The following is an 18,057-nucleotide window of genomic DNA, read 5'->3' as shown; positions in this document are numbered from 1 at the left end:
CATATTAAATTGGCAATTATTTATGATGTCGTTAACTTTTTAAAAGTAACAAATTACAACTTTTACTTCGTATCCTAGGTAATGCTGCATTTTTTACATGATGAAAAAATAATTTATTTTTGTAGTGGTTTATTATCCTCATTACAGCAGAATGCTTTTAGTACAATAATGGAGTCTGAAGTATACATATTGGAATAAATAGAGTAAATATCTATAAAAGCTTCTAAAACACAAATGTGTTATGCAGTTTTCAGCAATACTTGTATGTTCAACTTAATGCACAGCCGAATGTTGCAGAAATGTTTTTCGAATTGGCTGAAAATTATTTGCTGAAGCCATTTTCAGACTTGCAATTTTATTGTACATCTATCAGGCAATGGTGTGCTCTTCTATCTTTGTCACCTTGACTTATAGGGGAAGAATATTTTAACAGGCTCATGATTCTCCCAGAAACTGGTTCTCTATTGGCTATGAATGTCTTCTCATTCTCTTTTAGCTGTTTTATAACAAACATCAGTCACTGGAATCATCTGACAGTTCAAAGTCTTCCACAACATCAGCTGCATCCTGCTCCTCCTCCTCCTCCTCCTCACTGTTCTCAGACTCCATCTCCTCATCTCCCTCATTATCTCCCGACTCCTCCTCCTCCTCCTCCTCCTCAGGGTCCTCCTCACTGCCATCACCAGCCAGCTGCTCCAACTCATCAGAGTCAAAATCACTGAAATAAAGAAATCATTTCAGTGAAATATTCTTTGAATCATATATATATATATATATATATATATATATATATATATATATATATATATATATAGCTGTACTTAAACTCACTCCCACTGTGCCAACTTGTCATGATAATTACATAGCTCAAATATGAAATATACCAGATCGCATTTTCATATCTATAACAGTTTTATGACAAAAGTTGATTGTCACAATGTATAAAACTTGATGAAAGATCATACTGTCTCAAATAATTGATACCACAGTATGGTAATACGATGGCCTGCATTTGGATAAGTCAGAGAAAAATATTTAACCGATTCCAATTCAATAAATGTGTGTAAAGAAAGTTCAGAAAATTTCCTTAGATATTTGTTATTGTGTTGAAGTATTTACAATATTTGCATAAAACTAAGTATTTGAATATTTTGGCTAAGAAATCAAACAACCAGGAAAACATACCTATAGTCTTCTTCAGAATCAGACTCTTCTTTAGTCTCTTTTTTCTTTTTCTTCTTTTGACGTTCACTCTTTGGCTGAAATCTGAAAAAGATTTTTTTATTCTTTAGAGCTCATAATGACAACTAAGGGCACTTTCTCTTAACACGAGTGATGAGCAATTCAGAGAGGCATGGACCACCTTCACAGGGTACGTTCCACCAACATTTGTTAATGGCATTTCAAAAGGACATAACAGACCTATACTTGTTTTTCTTAAGACATTAGGTGGGTGGGTGGGTGGGGGGTGGTGGTGGTGGTGGTGGTGGTGGGGGGGGGGGGGGGGGGGGGGGGGGGGGCAAGTATATCTCCTGAATAAAGGCTATTCACCTGGATAGTATCATTCCCAGATGAAGAAGCTCTGGACAGACACTGAAATATTGGAGGTAAAGCATTTCAATATTAGCTGTCAAATGAAGATAATAACTTTACTCTTGTAACATTACACAGCTGATGAAATTCTTCTCAGACTGACATTACAGAAGAAATTCATCACTGAGTATTAAACAACCAATGTCTACCATCCTACTTTTACCCAATCAAGTACCTTGTCTCATCATCCATGGACTCCTCACTCTCGGAATCAAACAATGCAGAAAACTCCTTTCTTTCATCTGCTGTTGCCTTCTGAGGTCCTCTTTGTCGAACCACCTCTGGCAACTTGTCTGTAGATATCTGAAAGCAATTATATGAAAACTGAAAACTGTGTGTTACAAAATATTAACTCCTTGTAAAATTGCTTACTGTTAATACCCCTTATTATCCCCTTGCCCTCATTCGCTGAATGTAACCAATTTTTATAGATGGTAATATACTGTTACCATAGAAATGAATGACAGAATTTGTCTCCAATAAAACTACAAACCTTTGTGCAAAAAATGTATTTTGTATAATATAAATCTTAACTTTTATTCCACCCTTTTACATACTTAGGTGTTAGCATATATTAAAGTATAATCTGTATAACCTGAATATATTACCGGGGAAAAATAAAAGCAAGCCACAAAATTTAAGTCTTGAATAATTTGTTTGAGATATCTGATCTGGTTATGGCCCTGCAATGGCATTGAAAGAAAGGCAAAAGCACTTTAACTGAGCAACAAGCTTTCAGCATATTTAGAATTAAAAGATATTTTTAAAAATCAGTCATATCTAATTCCAAGAAGTACAGAGGGACAGGGAAAATCAGTGCTCACTCTTTCTTTTCCAGCTATCTCATGCTGCAGCTCTGTGTCCCTCAGTTTTCGCCACTGAGCGTAGAATTTCCCAAGTGGAGTGCCTTCTTCCTTGCTTTTCCTGTCCCAAGCATCCTAAAAAAATAATTTCTTCAAATATAAGGTGTCTCAAGAGATGTCATCAAAAAATGGATCCCTTACAGTGACCAGTTTGTCACCTAAAACTTAAAATTTCTGTCTTTACAATCGCTTAGATTGATAAAATTGGTTGGAGGTAATTGCAATTTCTTTTTTTTACCCTTTTTTCACACTTTTCTTCATTTTTCACAGTTCTTTCTTTTAACAAAATGACCATTTGAAACAAAAAATGAGTTAAAGCTTACCACAGATTTAGGGTCTTTGAGGTCAAAGGTTGCCTCTTTCCTCCTCTGACCAATCACTTTGCTTGTCTCATTCACTTTTTCCAAAACCTGCTTCAGCTGACGACAGTAATTAGCAACTTTGCACTTCTTTAATGACTCCTTTAACTGTAAAATAGAATGCAACATAGCAGTAGTTTTTAAGTTTGCATTTTTAAAAAGATTCTTCTAGCTGTCAAAGAGGTTAACATTATCGAAGAAACATTTACAAGGAGTTGCTTTAAAATCGGTTTACTAATTTCTAAAAGAAGTTAAATGACATGTTCCCTAGGGAAGGCCCTTCTGCCATAAGAGGGCATTTGTCTGCACTCAGCCATATTTACCTGCATAACAGCTGGTAAAACCAACTCAGGAAAACCAATAGTATGTGCATGGATATTGAATGTCTCCAGCAACAGCTCATATACCTGGTCTATCAACCCGTCCTTAATAATAATAATAAGAATAATAATAATAATAATAATAATAATATTTGTTTCATAGGTCATTCAATAAAAAAAATCCTCAAATTTAAAATATAACTTTTTTTATAATTTTCAATTAAAAAATAGATAGTTATGCTTCAAATCTGTTATTAGGTGAATAATATAAATTTATTCAATTTATTACAAAAGTCAACAGAGAAGGATTCTGTGGGGAAACTGATTTCCAGAAGAAAATGCACTTGAGTAACTAAAAACGAAAAGTTATAACTGCTGAACTGTCTACCTTAAATGCCTTTTCCTGCAGCTGAGCTTTGGATACTTTCAGAATACATGCAAAGTTCAAGGGCCTGAAACTGGCCTTGGAGTGCTTCTTGTTAAAGTCTGTCTGCTCCAACACCTGAAATGATGTGAAATGTGTCAAATTTATCAATGAACTGCACTTCTTTATTAGGACACCACTTTTAATGGTTTTATTTCCAACACAATAGTGCCTCAGTAATTGCTTGCACTGTTGGGACATAAAAGGCCCAACTCAAAATAGAAAATTTAATTTAAAACTTATTTTGCCTAAGTGTCATAGGTGAAAATAAAACAACTATGGACAAACCAAAAGTAAATGCCTAAAAGAAGTTTATTTAAACTACTTACTATGATCTAGGACAAATCAGCAGAAGTTTGCTTACATAACTAATATTCTGTGCATGTTACATGAAGAGTAAGAAAAAGAACATCAGTAATATAAAAAACTATCGTTTTACCTCTAGTATAAATGGCAGCACTGGTATGAAGGTATTGGTGGCCTTGCTCAGCATGTTCAAGGTTTTTATACAGTGGAAACGCAGTGGGTAGTACTTGGCTGTAGGTATCAATCTGGAAAGAGAGAAGGATTTTAACACTTTATAAATATGTAACAGAGAGGATTAGAAATATCACACCCTTTTTTATGAAAGACAAAAAGATTTACATAATCCACTTTTCGTGTGTGTGTGTGTTTCATAGGTCACTCAGTCAAAGAATGTACACTTAAACATTATTTTCATTCTAAACTACATCCCTTACTTAATGGTACCAATAATGGTCTGGGTGAGTGGATATATCAGTGGTTCCAGGGTGTCGCTGGGATAGACTGTACTTAGTAACCTTGCCCAGAGGTAGAGACAGTGAACATACTGCCAGTTATATACTGCTTGGCACGTATCCTGCAAATATACACAGTGAGCATACTGCCAATTATATAATGCTTGGCAAATATCCTACAAATATACACAATGCATTCTCAACTGCTGGTAAATAACATCAGATTGACAAAGGCCAGGTCAATAGTTCTTAGACCTATCACTGTGTGAAGAAATTTTAAAATAAACAGCCCAGACTAGTATAATAAATTTAATATGAGAAATCATGTATAATACAATTAAGAAAAAAAAGTAGCCTGGTTGATATCAAACCATGAAAAGTTTCCCACCAATGCTAGTTTTGGGAATCCTAATCTAAGAGAACTTTCAATTCCTAACACACAGACTTAAAATGATGGGCCACTTTTTAAGCAGTGATTTAAATAGTTCTAAATATAAGTCTGGAGATAAATATAAAGCGATTATAATGATTACAATTACAAATGTAAACCTTATCTGATAATATTCAAACTGGTTAAACAGCTAGCATTCACTTCATTTCTATAATCCTCCTTAATTTCTTTCCAGTGACTCACCTTTTTCTTTACTGTAATGGCATTTCTCAGATGAATAGCCAGTTGGCGGATATAGATGAAAGCATACTGATAGGTCAGCCTGACATCAATGGCAAACATCTCCACCAGGGAGCGCTGCATGAAGTTGATCATCGGCAGTGTGGAGGGTGATGTGAACTTACAGTTCTGGACGTACGCCATGTACATTTGCTGCAATTACAATACATTAAAATGTATATTTGTCATTGTCAAGAAGTAGTTCAAATCATGTATATTTGAATTCTGCCTTGGTGAGATGCCACTTTAGATTCCGCACAAGAGAATTCAAATGTTAACACAATGGAGTTTGTGTGCAAAATGCAAATTAGGCGATTTCTTCCGACTGTATGCAGCACAGCAGAATGCATCATTTATCATCAGGTATCCCCTAAGCTAGAATTTTTTCATACTAAGAGGTACTGAATGTGCATTCCTTACTCATTTTCACCAGGAATAACGATGAAAAATGACTAATAAGCTACCCAAACAACTACAGTTACTGTTTGAATACTAGCTACTATAATGAGCATTTATTAATAAAATCAAAAGCCCTGAATTTCTTTATCCCTATTTCTCCTACCTTGAGTGTGGGCTCCAGCAGTGCATTCTGCAACAGCCTCACCAACTTGTTAATGGACAGAAACGACAGCACCCTGCAAGTCTCCTCACTTGTAGAACTCCACAGTGAAATCAGTTTCTGAAAAACAGTATAACTCCCTTGAAAACAACCACTTTCGACCATTTCATTTAAGTTTAATATGATTGTGCAATATAGGGTAGTAAAAGGAGAAATATGCAACCTACTACTGACAATAAAATGTCTCAAAAAATCTTGAAATCTACCCTATTTGAGATGACCAGATGAATTATTTAAAGACGTGAGAAACAAACTAGTGGTCTTCAGGGGCTGGTTTCACAAAGCAGTAGTTAGTTAGCGATCGGTAGTTAGCCTATCGCTAGTTATAGTGCCGTTTCACGAAGCAGTCGCTAGTTCTCTCGCTCGTTATTGTCTCGTTGTTGCCTTGGATATTTAACGACTGGTCAGACCAGTCGCTAACTCTAGAGTTTCATCGTACGCATGCGTAATGAGTGAAATAAAAAGGTTGCTTAGTTACCGTTGTCTGTCGTTTGTCTTTGTATCCAATATGGCGGCTACTTTTCTTGCTATCCGTACCGCCAGACGGCAACGTAGACTACGACGTTTTCATGAAAGGCAGAATCTATTAGAATATACACACGATGATGCAATTTACGAGAGGTTGCGCCTAGCTGTGACAAAAAGAGACGCAAAAAGGTGGTGGAGATCCTTTACGACGACCTCAAAGCAGACGTTCTTATGCATTTCCAGCCACCAAAAATTGGAGAGTTAGTGCTTTCGTGACACTTTTACGCAAGAGTTCTTCTTCCGGCAGACGGTTTCGAGACTACGGTGAGTAACGAGAGAACTAACGACCGAACTTTACGACTGAACTTAGCGATGAGTTAACGACTGCTTCGTGAAACACCCCTCGAAAATCGCTAAGTTTGCTCGTTAGCGAGGTAGTTCAGTAGTTAGTTGTTATAACTAACTACTGCTTTGTGAAACCGGCCCCAGGGTATTAGAACTGTCTCACAAGAGCATCGGCTACTGTTTCAGGTAGACAGTCCCTACTTTTAATGTAAACTTCTACTAACTGACCTAGAATAAAACAGACCACAGTTTTTAGTTTTTTATATTGTGTGTGTGAATAAATTTAAACTCAGGTTTCCTTTGAAATGAGCCCCTGCTGACTATCTAGTGACCTTGACACCTGGTGACCTTGACATCTTATGACCCTCACCTTGACAACAATACGAGCCACTTTTGGAAAGCAAGCAATAAAAGGCACCAACTGGTGGACATGTTTCAGCAGTATATTTACAATGGTAGATTCCCCCACTTCACTCAGTAACTGGAAAAGAAAAAGGTTTTAAAATTATGAATATTTTAAATTTTTCTTTATTAACAACATCGGAAAAACTGATATCCTTTGGAAGAAAAAATGCAACAAAACAAATGACAGAGAGCGTAATAATATTTTTTTCACAACCTGCCAAGTTGTACAAGGAAATATGATAGAATTTTGTTCAAAATTTGAAACTGCCATAATCTGTACTACAATCTGACAATTAGTTCAGGTGCCTAATACAAATAATATTCAAGTACTGTAAGAAAACTAACAACAAAACATTTTTTCAGAGAAAAGATTTAATCTCATGAATTTGCCATGTAAATATATACTAGTATTTTCACATCAAGTATTGTAATGCAATATGAAAAATAAAAACGAAAAAATACCCTGATCAATTCTGTGAGGTACAACTTCACATCCAGTCGCACCTTGGCCCACTGTTTACTAGTAGAAGGAAGAGGTGGCTTCTTGTTTTCTTTAGTTTCTGGCAGTGCTAGAACATGTCGCCAGGCTGGTAGCAGTTCAGTTAAACACAGGCGTACAATGGCATTGAAAACTGGAATACAGACAAAATATGAAAACTTAAAGTAAACATGTACATTCACACAAGTATGGACTATAAAATGACAGTTTGTTCAACAAAGTACAAAGAGAGCTTTCTAACAAAATCAAGCTCAACTGACTTACTACTGATATTCACTCTCTATGCAATTTGATTTAATACAAGAGTCCATAAAAACATATTGACAAGTTCATCTCATGGCAAATCATTAACAAAACTGACTTTGACTGCTCCAATTCGAATTCATCTCATCTATTTTCTCAAAATGGTGTAACTAAATGCATTTCTTAGATCATATGACAAAGCAACACCAAATAGCCATCTCTTATCAAAACAGGTTTTCCAGCATGATTTCGATTTGGATTTTTTTCTTATAAATTAAGTCATAATGACTGCTTTAAAAGTGTTAGGCAGTAAGACATCCTATTAGGTCAAAGATTTACAGTGTAAGATAGTGTTACAGTAACTATAGGATACTGACCTGTGCTGCCCTCTACTTTGTACTTATTGACCTCTGCGTCATCCTCACCCCCTGCTTGCTGCACAGCAGCCTTGAATGCTGCCACCACATCATGGAGGATGGACAGTGAAGACCCCTCCTGAAGGAACAACAACATATAGTACACTAAAGTGTGCCATTGTAACTTCTCACTTAATGGTTCACAGCAAGATTACTTATACTATAATACAGTTCTTTCTCACTACTGAGTCACCCTCCAAACTTTTTGCTAATATAGGACTGTGTCTATATTGTTTGATCACCTCAACACTGCAAGACTAAACTTCCTGTTTATCTTGACTGTGTCTTGTGAAATGTTTTTTTTTTTTTTTCACTGGGACTTATTGAGACCTTTTGAGCCTTACATGAGACCCATACAACTTTTTCAGTCCCAAAGTGTAAAGCTTGGTATTTGTAATAACCGTATACTTTTTCTTAACCCTGCAACAGTATATATTTTTTTGACTACCTGTAATGATTGTGTCCAGTGATTGACCATCTTCAGAGTGACCAAAGTACGACTTGAAATTTTCTTCTTTGTTTTCTTCTTTGATTCACTTTCATCTTCATCAGAGCTGGGGATGGACAACTCTCCCTCACTATCATCACTGGCAACCTGGTGGTAAATGAAAAGAGTGTAAATTATCTTTATCCTATCCATAGCCAATAACGCTCATCAGGGGTACCTGCAGACACATACGTAGTTGCACTGTACAAACAGTTTTTTTATTCTAAAAAAAGTAAAATTTCTGGGTACTAGGTTTCTCACAAAAATCTTTGTAAAATAGTATTCTGTGTATTCTTGGTTGTGATAATTACTATGCTCTTTTAGTAAGCATACATTTTTCATGTTATTCACATTATGATTTACTATGTATACTTCACTTAAACCAAATTAAGGAAAAAATTAATAACAGGTAAGTGCCAGGAACTTGTGAAGGTGATTTTTTATTAAAGAGTGTGTTGATGGTGCCAGGAAAATAACCAATTAAAACTTATATGTTATTTCCAGTCTAAACCATTTTAATCTGAAGAAACTCCATCTTTTATAATAAGCAAAACGATTAGAGTCACATATGCTTAGAGCAAATTGAATAAAACAATCATAGTGATTAAAACATGGGGACATGGACATGTTTCCATTACCTCAAGCTTACTGGGGACTTTGTGCACCTGCTCTTCATCACTTGTACCATCATCTTCATCTCCAGACAAGTCAAAGTCCAGAAGTTCCTTGTCCTCTCCCTTCAGAAACTCATAAAACTCAGGATCACTGTCCTTCAGTTTTCCCAGCGACTGTTTATGTTTGCTTGCTTCTGAAGTTTTCTTAGATGATGGATTTGGATCCTGATCCACTTTTTTGCTGCCTCTAAATTATAAATTAATTTTTAGAGTAGTACCCTACTATATTAGAATTAACTAGGCAGCAAAGGCTGTATGGTCAACTGATGTTCAAATAAAAAAGGCATGCATTGGCATAGGAAAAACAGAAACTTGACTTAAAAAAAAAAAAAAAAACTTCATTGCATTGATATGTGTTTCAAATAAACATGAAACTGCTTCTTTACAGTTTAATATATGTAATCAAAACAAATGTAATACTAACTTTAATAAGTGTACAGTACTTTTTCTATTTTGAAAAATAAAATTATTTTGGGATAACCCATATAACATCATTCCAATAATATCAAACATCATCTTGTACTTTGTATTTCAAATGTTAATATTACCCTATGTAGCTTCAAAGTAGCCCTAAAAAGTTTAAAATCAAGCAATGATTTAACATTCTCATTTTGGTAAAAAAAAAGTATGCGTTCATAAAGCAGTGGTTAATTCACTAACTGTTGAGTAAATCCATACTTTTCTATTTTCTTAGCATTTTTCTTAAGCTGCTTCTTTTTCTTCTTTTTACTTTCATGTTGGTTTGTTCCCTGTTCAGAGCTTGTCCCAGGTGTGTCTGTGTCCTCACTCCCTGTGTCAAAACTTTGCTGCATGAACTCTTCCACAGACAGTTCGGCCAGCTTTCTGGAAAATAAACTTGGTAAATTTTACCATGGAATATTTAAGTTTGCTTGGCGAGTTTCTACAAGTTTTTATTTCACTGGGATGTAGAATTCCCTTTGGATTCTAATTAAGGTAATAGTATGTTTCTTACCTTTAAAGCTCTTTAGCTTGAACCAAATTGTCACTTTCTTAATTTCTTGGATAGCACGTCTTTTCATGTAGAAGTCCGGCTAAAAACTATCTGTCAGTCAGTCTCGCTTTCAGTCCTGTCATGTGATCTGCCTTTTCAGATCGAGACATAAACATACCCGTTGGCACTACACTCTTCCCCTCTTTATCCAAAAAGATTGAACCCCCACCTTACTAGACACCTCCCTTCACTTTCAGGGCTGTGTACATAGTACTCGCAGTCAGGAATGTCACTTACACCCCTGCCACGACCATCTAACCAGGTCATACCAAGTCTGGCCTGAAAAACAAATTACATTTCTGGTGCCAACCGATCTACATATATACTAGCCTTTGCTAGGATCTCCTCCCTCTGCTACTTGTCCCTTGAAATCAGTACTTTTACTATAATGTACATTCTTTTACACCAGCACTTTTGCTCGGCGTAAACAATCCGGACATTTATATTTATTAATCTCCAAGGCATCAGTAGCAGTCACATTCACACAGGAGCCATGGTACCATTCACCACAGAAGTCACACTGTATCATAAATCTACCGTGCCATGGCTGTCGGCAGTTACAGTAGACTCTGTCATCACCCCTTCGGGTCGCATGACTCTCTGGATTTTTCCTCCAATGTCCAATCCACTGTGGTAATTCCGTGTCTTTACACGGCTTAAGTCGGTCATGATTGGCCACAAACACTGCATTTCTAACCTTCACTCGGAATAAGTTAGAACTTAATTTGGCTACAATCACTCCAGGTCCTTTCCACGGTGGACATAATTTTCTACATTTGCCTTTAGTATCTGCTGTGTCCAATATATACACTGCATCACCAACCTCATATGCTCTCTCCAGTATCCTGAGATCATAATCTCTTTTCATACGTTTAGAGGCTGCTTGCAGCTTTCTGCGAGCAATCTCATGTGCTTCCTTCATATCTTCAGCTAACTGTGCAGCATAATTTTCAGGATCTTCATTATTAATCCTCCTTTGAGGAAACATTAAGTCAGCGGGTGCATTCACCTCACGACCTAACATTAGTCTGTTTGCTGTGAATCCGGTCATCCTGTTCACTGAAGCCCTTAATGCTCCAGCTATTTGTTGCAAATTCACATCCCAGGTATTCTGTGACTTTTCTGTAAAACACCTCACTGCATCCATCAATGTCCGATTGTAGCGTTCTACTTGACCGTTACTTGAGGGACGGTATGGTGTTGTTCGTGCTTTATAGATTCCTAAAACCCGGCACACTTCTAAAAATAATTTTGATTCAAAATTTCTCCCTTGATCTGTAAAAATTTCAAAAGGAACTCCAAAACGAGAGAAAAATTGATCTATAGCTGCCTTTGCAGTTTCTTCAGCTGACTGAGACGGAAGTGGGATGCATTCAACCCACTTAGTAAATTGATCCACCATCATTAAAATATACTCATTTCCTTTAGCCGTCTTTGGTAAAGGGCCAAGGAAATCTAAGTGTACTCTCTCCATGGGTGCACCTGCCTGGAATTCTCTAAGAGGGACTTTTCCCTGTCTTGATGACTTTTTATTCTGATTACATCTCGGGCATCCCATGACAAAGTTATCAATTTCACGGCCCATGCCGTACCAGTAAAATCTTTCTTTAAGGCGCTCTTTAGTCCTTTTAGCTCCTTGATGCCCTGCTGATGGTAAACAATGATGCATCCTCATGGCCTCCTCACGCCAACTGGAGGGTAACGCTAACCTTTTATCCTCACTAATTGGATCACACCAATACAAGATATCATTAATGATGGTAAACAGGTCTCTATTCAGCCAGTATGCTTTCAATGCCTGACTGCCTCTAAATAGAATAGACTGATCTGGTTCATTAGCATCCACTTTGTAATCTATTATCACTTTCAACTCACTGTCTGCTGACTGTGCCTGTTTCACTTCATCAACAGAATAACCCCAACTGGTTAATTGTGAAGAGCTATCATCAGCTTTCTGAGTAGCTCCCCCTGGTGCCTGGTGACTGGTCTTTACCATATTCACCTGAATTAATTCTCCTGGATCCCACGGAATGTTGTCAATTATGCACTGCATAACTTTAAATTCTGGCATATCTTCTATACTTTCCTCTGGAATACCATCTACTCTTTCTCCCAGCACTTCTGGTTCAGTATACTCCCTTTCTGAGTCTACCGTTACTGTATAGACCGTCTTGCCATTGTTGCATATTTGGTCTGATGAGAAATCTTCACCCTGGATGTCTATTGCCCTTTGGCTATTAACTCCCCGAGTCGCCAATGGCACCACATCATCCACCTCTTCTTCAAACCTGGCCCAGTTCTTCTGAGCCCGCTTACAATAATCACACCCACCACAAGGTAGGTCAACCAGCCGCCCTTTGGTGCTTATGTTGACACACTGCCCGGTATGGCTAACTCTAGACAACGCATCAGCATTCCCATGTTTACGCCCCGCTCTATGGGATAACACCATATTATATTGCGATAATTCCTCCATCCATCGCGCTAACTGTCCCTGCGGCTCCCGAAATCTCATCAACCATCTTAAGCTTGAATGGTCAGTCCTTACTTTAAACGGCTTTCCCAGTAAGTAATGTCTGAACTGTCGAGTGAATCTTACAACTGCCAGTAGTTCTTTACGAGTTGTGCAGTAACGTCTCTGCTCTTTAGTGAGACCATAACTGCCATATGCAATCACCTTCTCCTGTCCATTCTGAACCTGAATTAATTCAGCTCCTATGGCATATTCGCTGGCATCAGTATCTAATATAAACTCGTCAGTTCCCGTTGGCACTGCGAGAACAGGGGGAGTAGTTAATGCTTCTTTTAAGCGATTAAAGGCTACTTCCTGTTTTTCTTCCCATTGGAAGTTCTTCTTTCCAGTCACTGCATACAATGGTGTAGCAATTTTGCTGAAATCTTTAATAAAAGCCCTGTGATAGTTAGCTAGGCCCATAAATCTTTCTACTTCCTTTGAAGTTTGCGGAGTTGGCCAGTCCTTTACAATTTTTACATCATGATCTGATACAGCAAGAGTATCTCCTGTTACTGTGCGACCTAGAAATTCAATTTTCTTTTGCAAAAATGCACATTTTTTAGGCTTTAATTTCAGTCCATACATTCTAAATCTGGTGAGGGCTTCTCTTAAGTTCTTTAAATGATCATTAAAAGACTTTCCTAGAACCACTATATCATCCAGGAAAGCTAGCACAGTTTCCCATGTCATTCCTCTAAAAACTAGATTCATAATCCTGGCATAAGTCGCAGGTGCTCCACATAAACCAAAAGCCATCCTCACATGTTCATAAAGGCCATACTTGGTTATAAAGGCTGTCTTTTTCCTGTCTTCTTCCCTTATTGGTACCTGCCAATAAGCTGAGTTAGCATCTAACTTGGAAAAATAGACATTACCTGATAATGTATCAAGGCAGTCATCCACCAGTGGTAATGGAAACACGTCCTTTACCGTCACTTCATTAAGTGCACGATAATCAATACACCATCTAACTGATCCGTCTTTCTTTCGAATTAACACTGGAGGTGATGCCCAATCTGATGTAGATTCTTTAATCACACCAGCTTGTAACATCTTATGCAAGTGGGCCCCTTCTTCTTCTGCAAAACAAATTGGTGTCCGTCTCATTCGTTGTTTTATAGGTTTCGCACCACTAGTCTCTATCACATGTTCTATCGCTGTAAAATTGCCTAGGTCGAATTCATCCTTTGCGAAAACGTCCTGGTATTCTCTCAGTACTTGTGCCAACTGCTCACACTGACCTACTTTTAGCTCAGTGCAAGATTCTTTAAACACCTGTTGTAAGTGGGGTGGTACATACATCTTATCATTGATCTCATTTTCATCTATGGTGATTTTATTCACCCTTTTGGTGACTGGATTTCCCTTCCTAGAAGTTGCATGTTTTTCTAAAGTAGCCTTTGCTAGTTTAGTTGCATCTTTATGCTCTGATATATCATAGCAAGTATTACATGATGGTAACATTACCTGCTCTTCTTCTTTCCCAGGCGTCATTATTTGATCATAAACAAAAGCCCTTCCTATTTCAGCACCTTTCTTTAATAGGCGATGACGGTAACTAGGGTTAATTAGTACCATGATGGGCTCTGTCCCTGCATTACGAATTACCCTAGGTATTAGGAATTTACCTTTCATCCCTTCTGTTGGCTCAATGACATAATCAATTAGATTCACATCCATTACACATTGCACTTTTACAATTGAGTTAGGAGGAATTACTTGACGTTTGAGTACTTTTACTCTTGCCACTTGTGGAGATGTCCCCTTTGGGTCATTATCCATGGTTAATGTCATGCCATCGTAATGCAGAGTTCTATTCTGGGTGTCAATTATAGCTCGACCCCTTTGGGTAAGAAGATCTAGTCCAAGTAACATGTCTTGTTCTATGGGTGCCACATACACCTGTTCTTGATACCATTTATTTCCTATTTTTAATTTCAATGGCCCTGCTGTGAATCCCTCCATTGTCATTTTGCGTCCAGCACATAACATTTTCACATCATTCAATTTTCTAGGAGGATTCTTCATACTTTCATACACTCTGTCTGATAATATAGTTACATCAGCTGCGGTGTCTAATACAGCTTTAATCTTCTTATCTCCTACTTGTATTTTTAGTGTTAAGCAAGATGATGAAACAATGTTACATAACACTATTACAGATTTGTCACTTTTGACTTCTCTGTTTCTCTGCATTATTAAATTCTCATCTCCTTCCATTACTTTTAATGGAGAGGAATGACTGGGTGCTGGTTTTCCCTCTTTACTTTTGACTTCTTTCTTTCTCTGCATCATTAACATTTCATTTCCTTCCATTACTTTTAATGGAGAGGAATGACTGGGTGCTGAATTCATCTTCTTAAGAGACTTAAAGCAGGGCTTTTCCTTGACGTCTGGGCCTGTTGATTCATGGGTCGAGGGTTGGCCTATTTCCCCGACCCTCTGCCATTTCCCTGTGGATTAGATGGACATTCTCTGGCAAAATGACCTCCAGCTCCGCAGGAAAAACAATTTACATACCCTCTACCTCTGCCACGTCCTCTACCTGCATAAGATGGATTGGGGTTATAATTCCTTTGAATTACACCACCCCCACTGGTCATTGGTCTTTGATTCAATTGTTGTGCTATTTCTTTAAGTGCCTTTTGCACATTTCCTAGTTCTTCTTTAAAAGTTACCATCTCAGAGATATTACTGGATGACTTTTCATCTTTCATATCAGGCTGTTGTGTCACACTATTAACCCTTTTGGTCATAGTGCGCCCCTTCTTTGTTTCCATGGTGACCTTAAGTTCTCTATGCATTTTAGCTAATTGCATAGCTTCATGTAAGGTTTGAGGACGTTGCATGTAAATGGCTTGTCCAGCTTCTGTATCCAACATTCCAGCGCAGAATCTGTTAACAGCCTCTGAGTCCACAAATGATTTAGGCAAGCTGGGGTAGGCTTGTGACGCGAGCCTTAGAACGCGCACACCCCATTCATCCACTGATTCAGTTTCACTCTGTAGTGAATTATGGAGTCGCGAACGCACAGTCACTGGTGTATCCGTTTCTCCATAGCACATCTCCAATTCTTCTAAGAGGCCCTTGTAGGTCAACATGCCTTCCCGTTTGGTCACATTTACACAACACTCTTGTGCTTTTCCACTGAGGCATAAACAAAGTCCATCCAGGCACATATTTGAATCCCAACCCTCTCTTTCTGCGTGCCTTAAAAATACTAGTTTAAAGGCTGCCCAGCTTGTCTTTCCATTGAAAGTTAGATTTTTAGGGGGGCATACCATACGTCTAGATGCAGAAATGTTTGGAATTGTAGGTTGATCTATTTGCATGGGGGATTCTTGTGAATGATAATAATCCTCCCCTCCCATTGCGTTAATGGGAAAAGCTGGTGTATTTGCAATATTAGTGCCAAAATTTGAATTGACAAAAATTGGGTTATTTTGGTTCCTTTGAACCTCAGGGTTGGCTGAGAAATTTTGAAAATGAGGGTTAATTAGATTCCTTTGAATCTCAGGGTTATCACTGGCTGAAAAATTTTGAAAATGTGGACTAGTCTGGTTCCTTTGAACCTCAGGGTTGACACTGGTTGAAAAACTTTGCAAATGTGGTATATTTGAGTTCCTTTGAACCTCAGGGTTGACATTGGATGTAACATTCTGAAAATGTGGACCATTCAGATTTCTATGAACCTCAGGGTAGACAGCAACATTTTGAAAATTTGAACCAGTCGGATTTCTATGAACCTCAGGGTAGACAGCAACATTTCGAAAAATTGAACCAGTCGGATTTCTTTGAACCTCAGGGTAGACAGCAACATTTTGTAATTGAGGGTTTGTTGAGTTCCTTTGAACCTCAGGGTTGGATGGAAAAAGTCTCCTCTGGGGTGGAGTTTTGAGAAAAGTGCTTTCACTAGTCTCATAATTTTTAGCCACAGACTGAAAGGGATTTGTTGTATTTAAAACAGTCGGTTTCCTTTTCCCCCAACTAAACAACTTTTTAGCAGATTGCCATAACCAATTCTGACCTAAATTTGGTATCCAAGATGACCTAGAATCTGCTGACCCCGATAAATGAGGGTTAGGGGAAAAGTCTATCACACTAAGGGCTAAAGGAGACAACTGAACTTCCAACCATTCCTCTACCAAATCTTTTGTTAAGTTACCCCTTTGAGCTCTTAACAAATATAACATTCGGGCCTGCCCTGATGTGACACCGGGTATGTCTTGAAGTTGAAGGTCAGTGGCATAATTGATGTAGAATCTATCCACGTGACCCGCCATTTTGAGAATAGTGTTCACTTTTGAACGAAATTACAACGAATACCCAAAAATAAGATTCAAAAAAGACAAAACAACCTAGATAACACTAACACAATACACAATAATACTAACAGCACTTTTACTGACAGTATATTATTGTTATATCGCTGACCGAGTGAATTCTAATACACGAGTGACGGGCGCTTTCACCACTTACCTCGTGTCCTCACAATTTTTTCTTTTTTGAATTTTACTAAAGCTACGTGAGTTCGTGCTTCCTCGTCGCCAATGTAGAATTCCCTTTGGATTCTAATTAAGGTAATAGTATGTTTCTTACCTTTAAAGCTCTTTAGCTTGAACCAAATTGTCACTTTCTTAATTTCTTGGATAGCACGTCTTTTCATGTAGAAGTCCGGCTAAAAACTATCTGTCAGTCAGTCTCGCTTTCAGTCCTGTCATGTGATCTGCCTTTTCAGATCGAGACATAAACATACCCGTTGGCACTACAGGGATGAGAAATGTACAGTAGTTTATTTTGTCATTGTTATTTTTTCGTTTCATCTGTCCATCTCTTTTTTAAATAGGACAAAACTGAGATCATATTCTGGCCGACAGCAAGCGTGATATTAAGTATAAATCTTCATTCAAAATTAGTCTGTTAGTACTACATGTAGTACATGTGCAAGTAGTACTACTGGTAGTACTAGCGAAATTTACTTACGTTTAATTCAATGTCCATTTCGAGCTAAAGATCTGACCTTACAAACCAAACCGAATAATAATTAGCCCATGACTTTATGACAAGAGCATACTATGGAAAGAACGTTTTAAAGTTTCTTTATCAAAAAAAGACGGGCAAAAACATCCCTTACCTCTTTTTAGCAGATGCCATGCCGTTTTCCTAACTAGGTCCATATCAGCCCCGCAGAAATGTCGGTCCTCTGCAGTGATAGCTGTAGAAACAAAGATTCCGTTTCCTTATACTCGGAAAACAACTTCGTTTTATTTTTAGCATATAAATATTATATATATTTTGTTGGTCCTTTAAACTAACTGGAAACAAATTTCTTATCCCTGGCTCGGGACTCCTAGCGATAAATTTGGTGACGTTGACGCCGCTAGAGG

At 37.7% G+C, this 18,057-nt stretch overlaps 1 protein-coding gene across 2 annotated transcripts; it reads right to left on the bottom strand.

The window, feature by feature from the left end:
- Nucleotides 1–112: 112 nt before the first annotated feature.
- On the bottom strand, nt 113–18,032 carry LOC106173601 (nucleolar complex protein 2 homolog). Of its 2 annotated transcripts, XM_087014960.1 has the most exons (19): nt 17,805–18,032; nt 9,822–9,986; nt 9,108–9,330; nt 8,431–8,577; nt 7,944–8,061; nt 7,287–7,456; nt 6,790–6,900; nt 5,550–5,666; nt 4,952–5,140; nt 4,300–4,439; nt 3,999–4,110; nt 3,524–3,637; nt 3,139–3,240; nt 2,780–2,923; nt 2,418–2,531; nt 1,769–1,896; nt 1,552–1,593; nt 1,186–1,266; nt 113–718 (listed from the first exon to the last, which is right to left on the bottom strand). In XM_087014960.1, exons 1-19 carry the CDS (start codon nt 17,822–17,824, stop codon nt 514–516), a joined length of 2,442 nt encoding a protein of 813 aa, XP_086871086.1. In that variant the 5' UTR covers nt 17,825–18,032; the 3' UTR covers nt 113–513. The 2 variants fall into 2 exon arrangements, with proteins under 2 accessions (XP_086871086.1, XP_086871087.1); XM_087014961.1 differs by lacking the exon at nt 1,552–1,593.
- Between the last annotated feature and the right edge of the window lie 25 nt (nt 18,033–18,057).

Source organism: Lingula anatina, chromosome 6 (genome assembly GCF_051362555.1).
Source record: "Lingula anatina isolate TDL-2025a chromosome 6, LinAna3.0, whole genome shotgun sequence".
Taxonomy (NCBI): domain Eukaryota; kingdom Metazoa; phylum Brachiopoda; class Lingulata; order Lingulida; family Lingulidae; genus Lingula; species Lingula anatina.
This window is presented reverse-complemented; position numbering and strand designations above follow the sequence as displayed.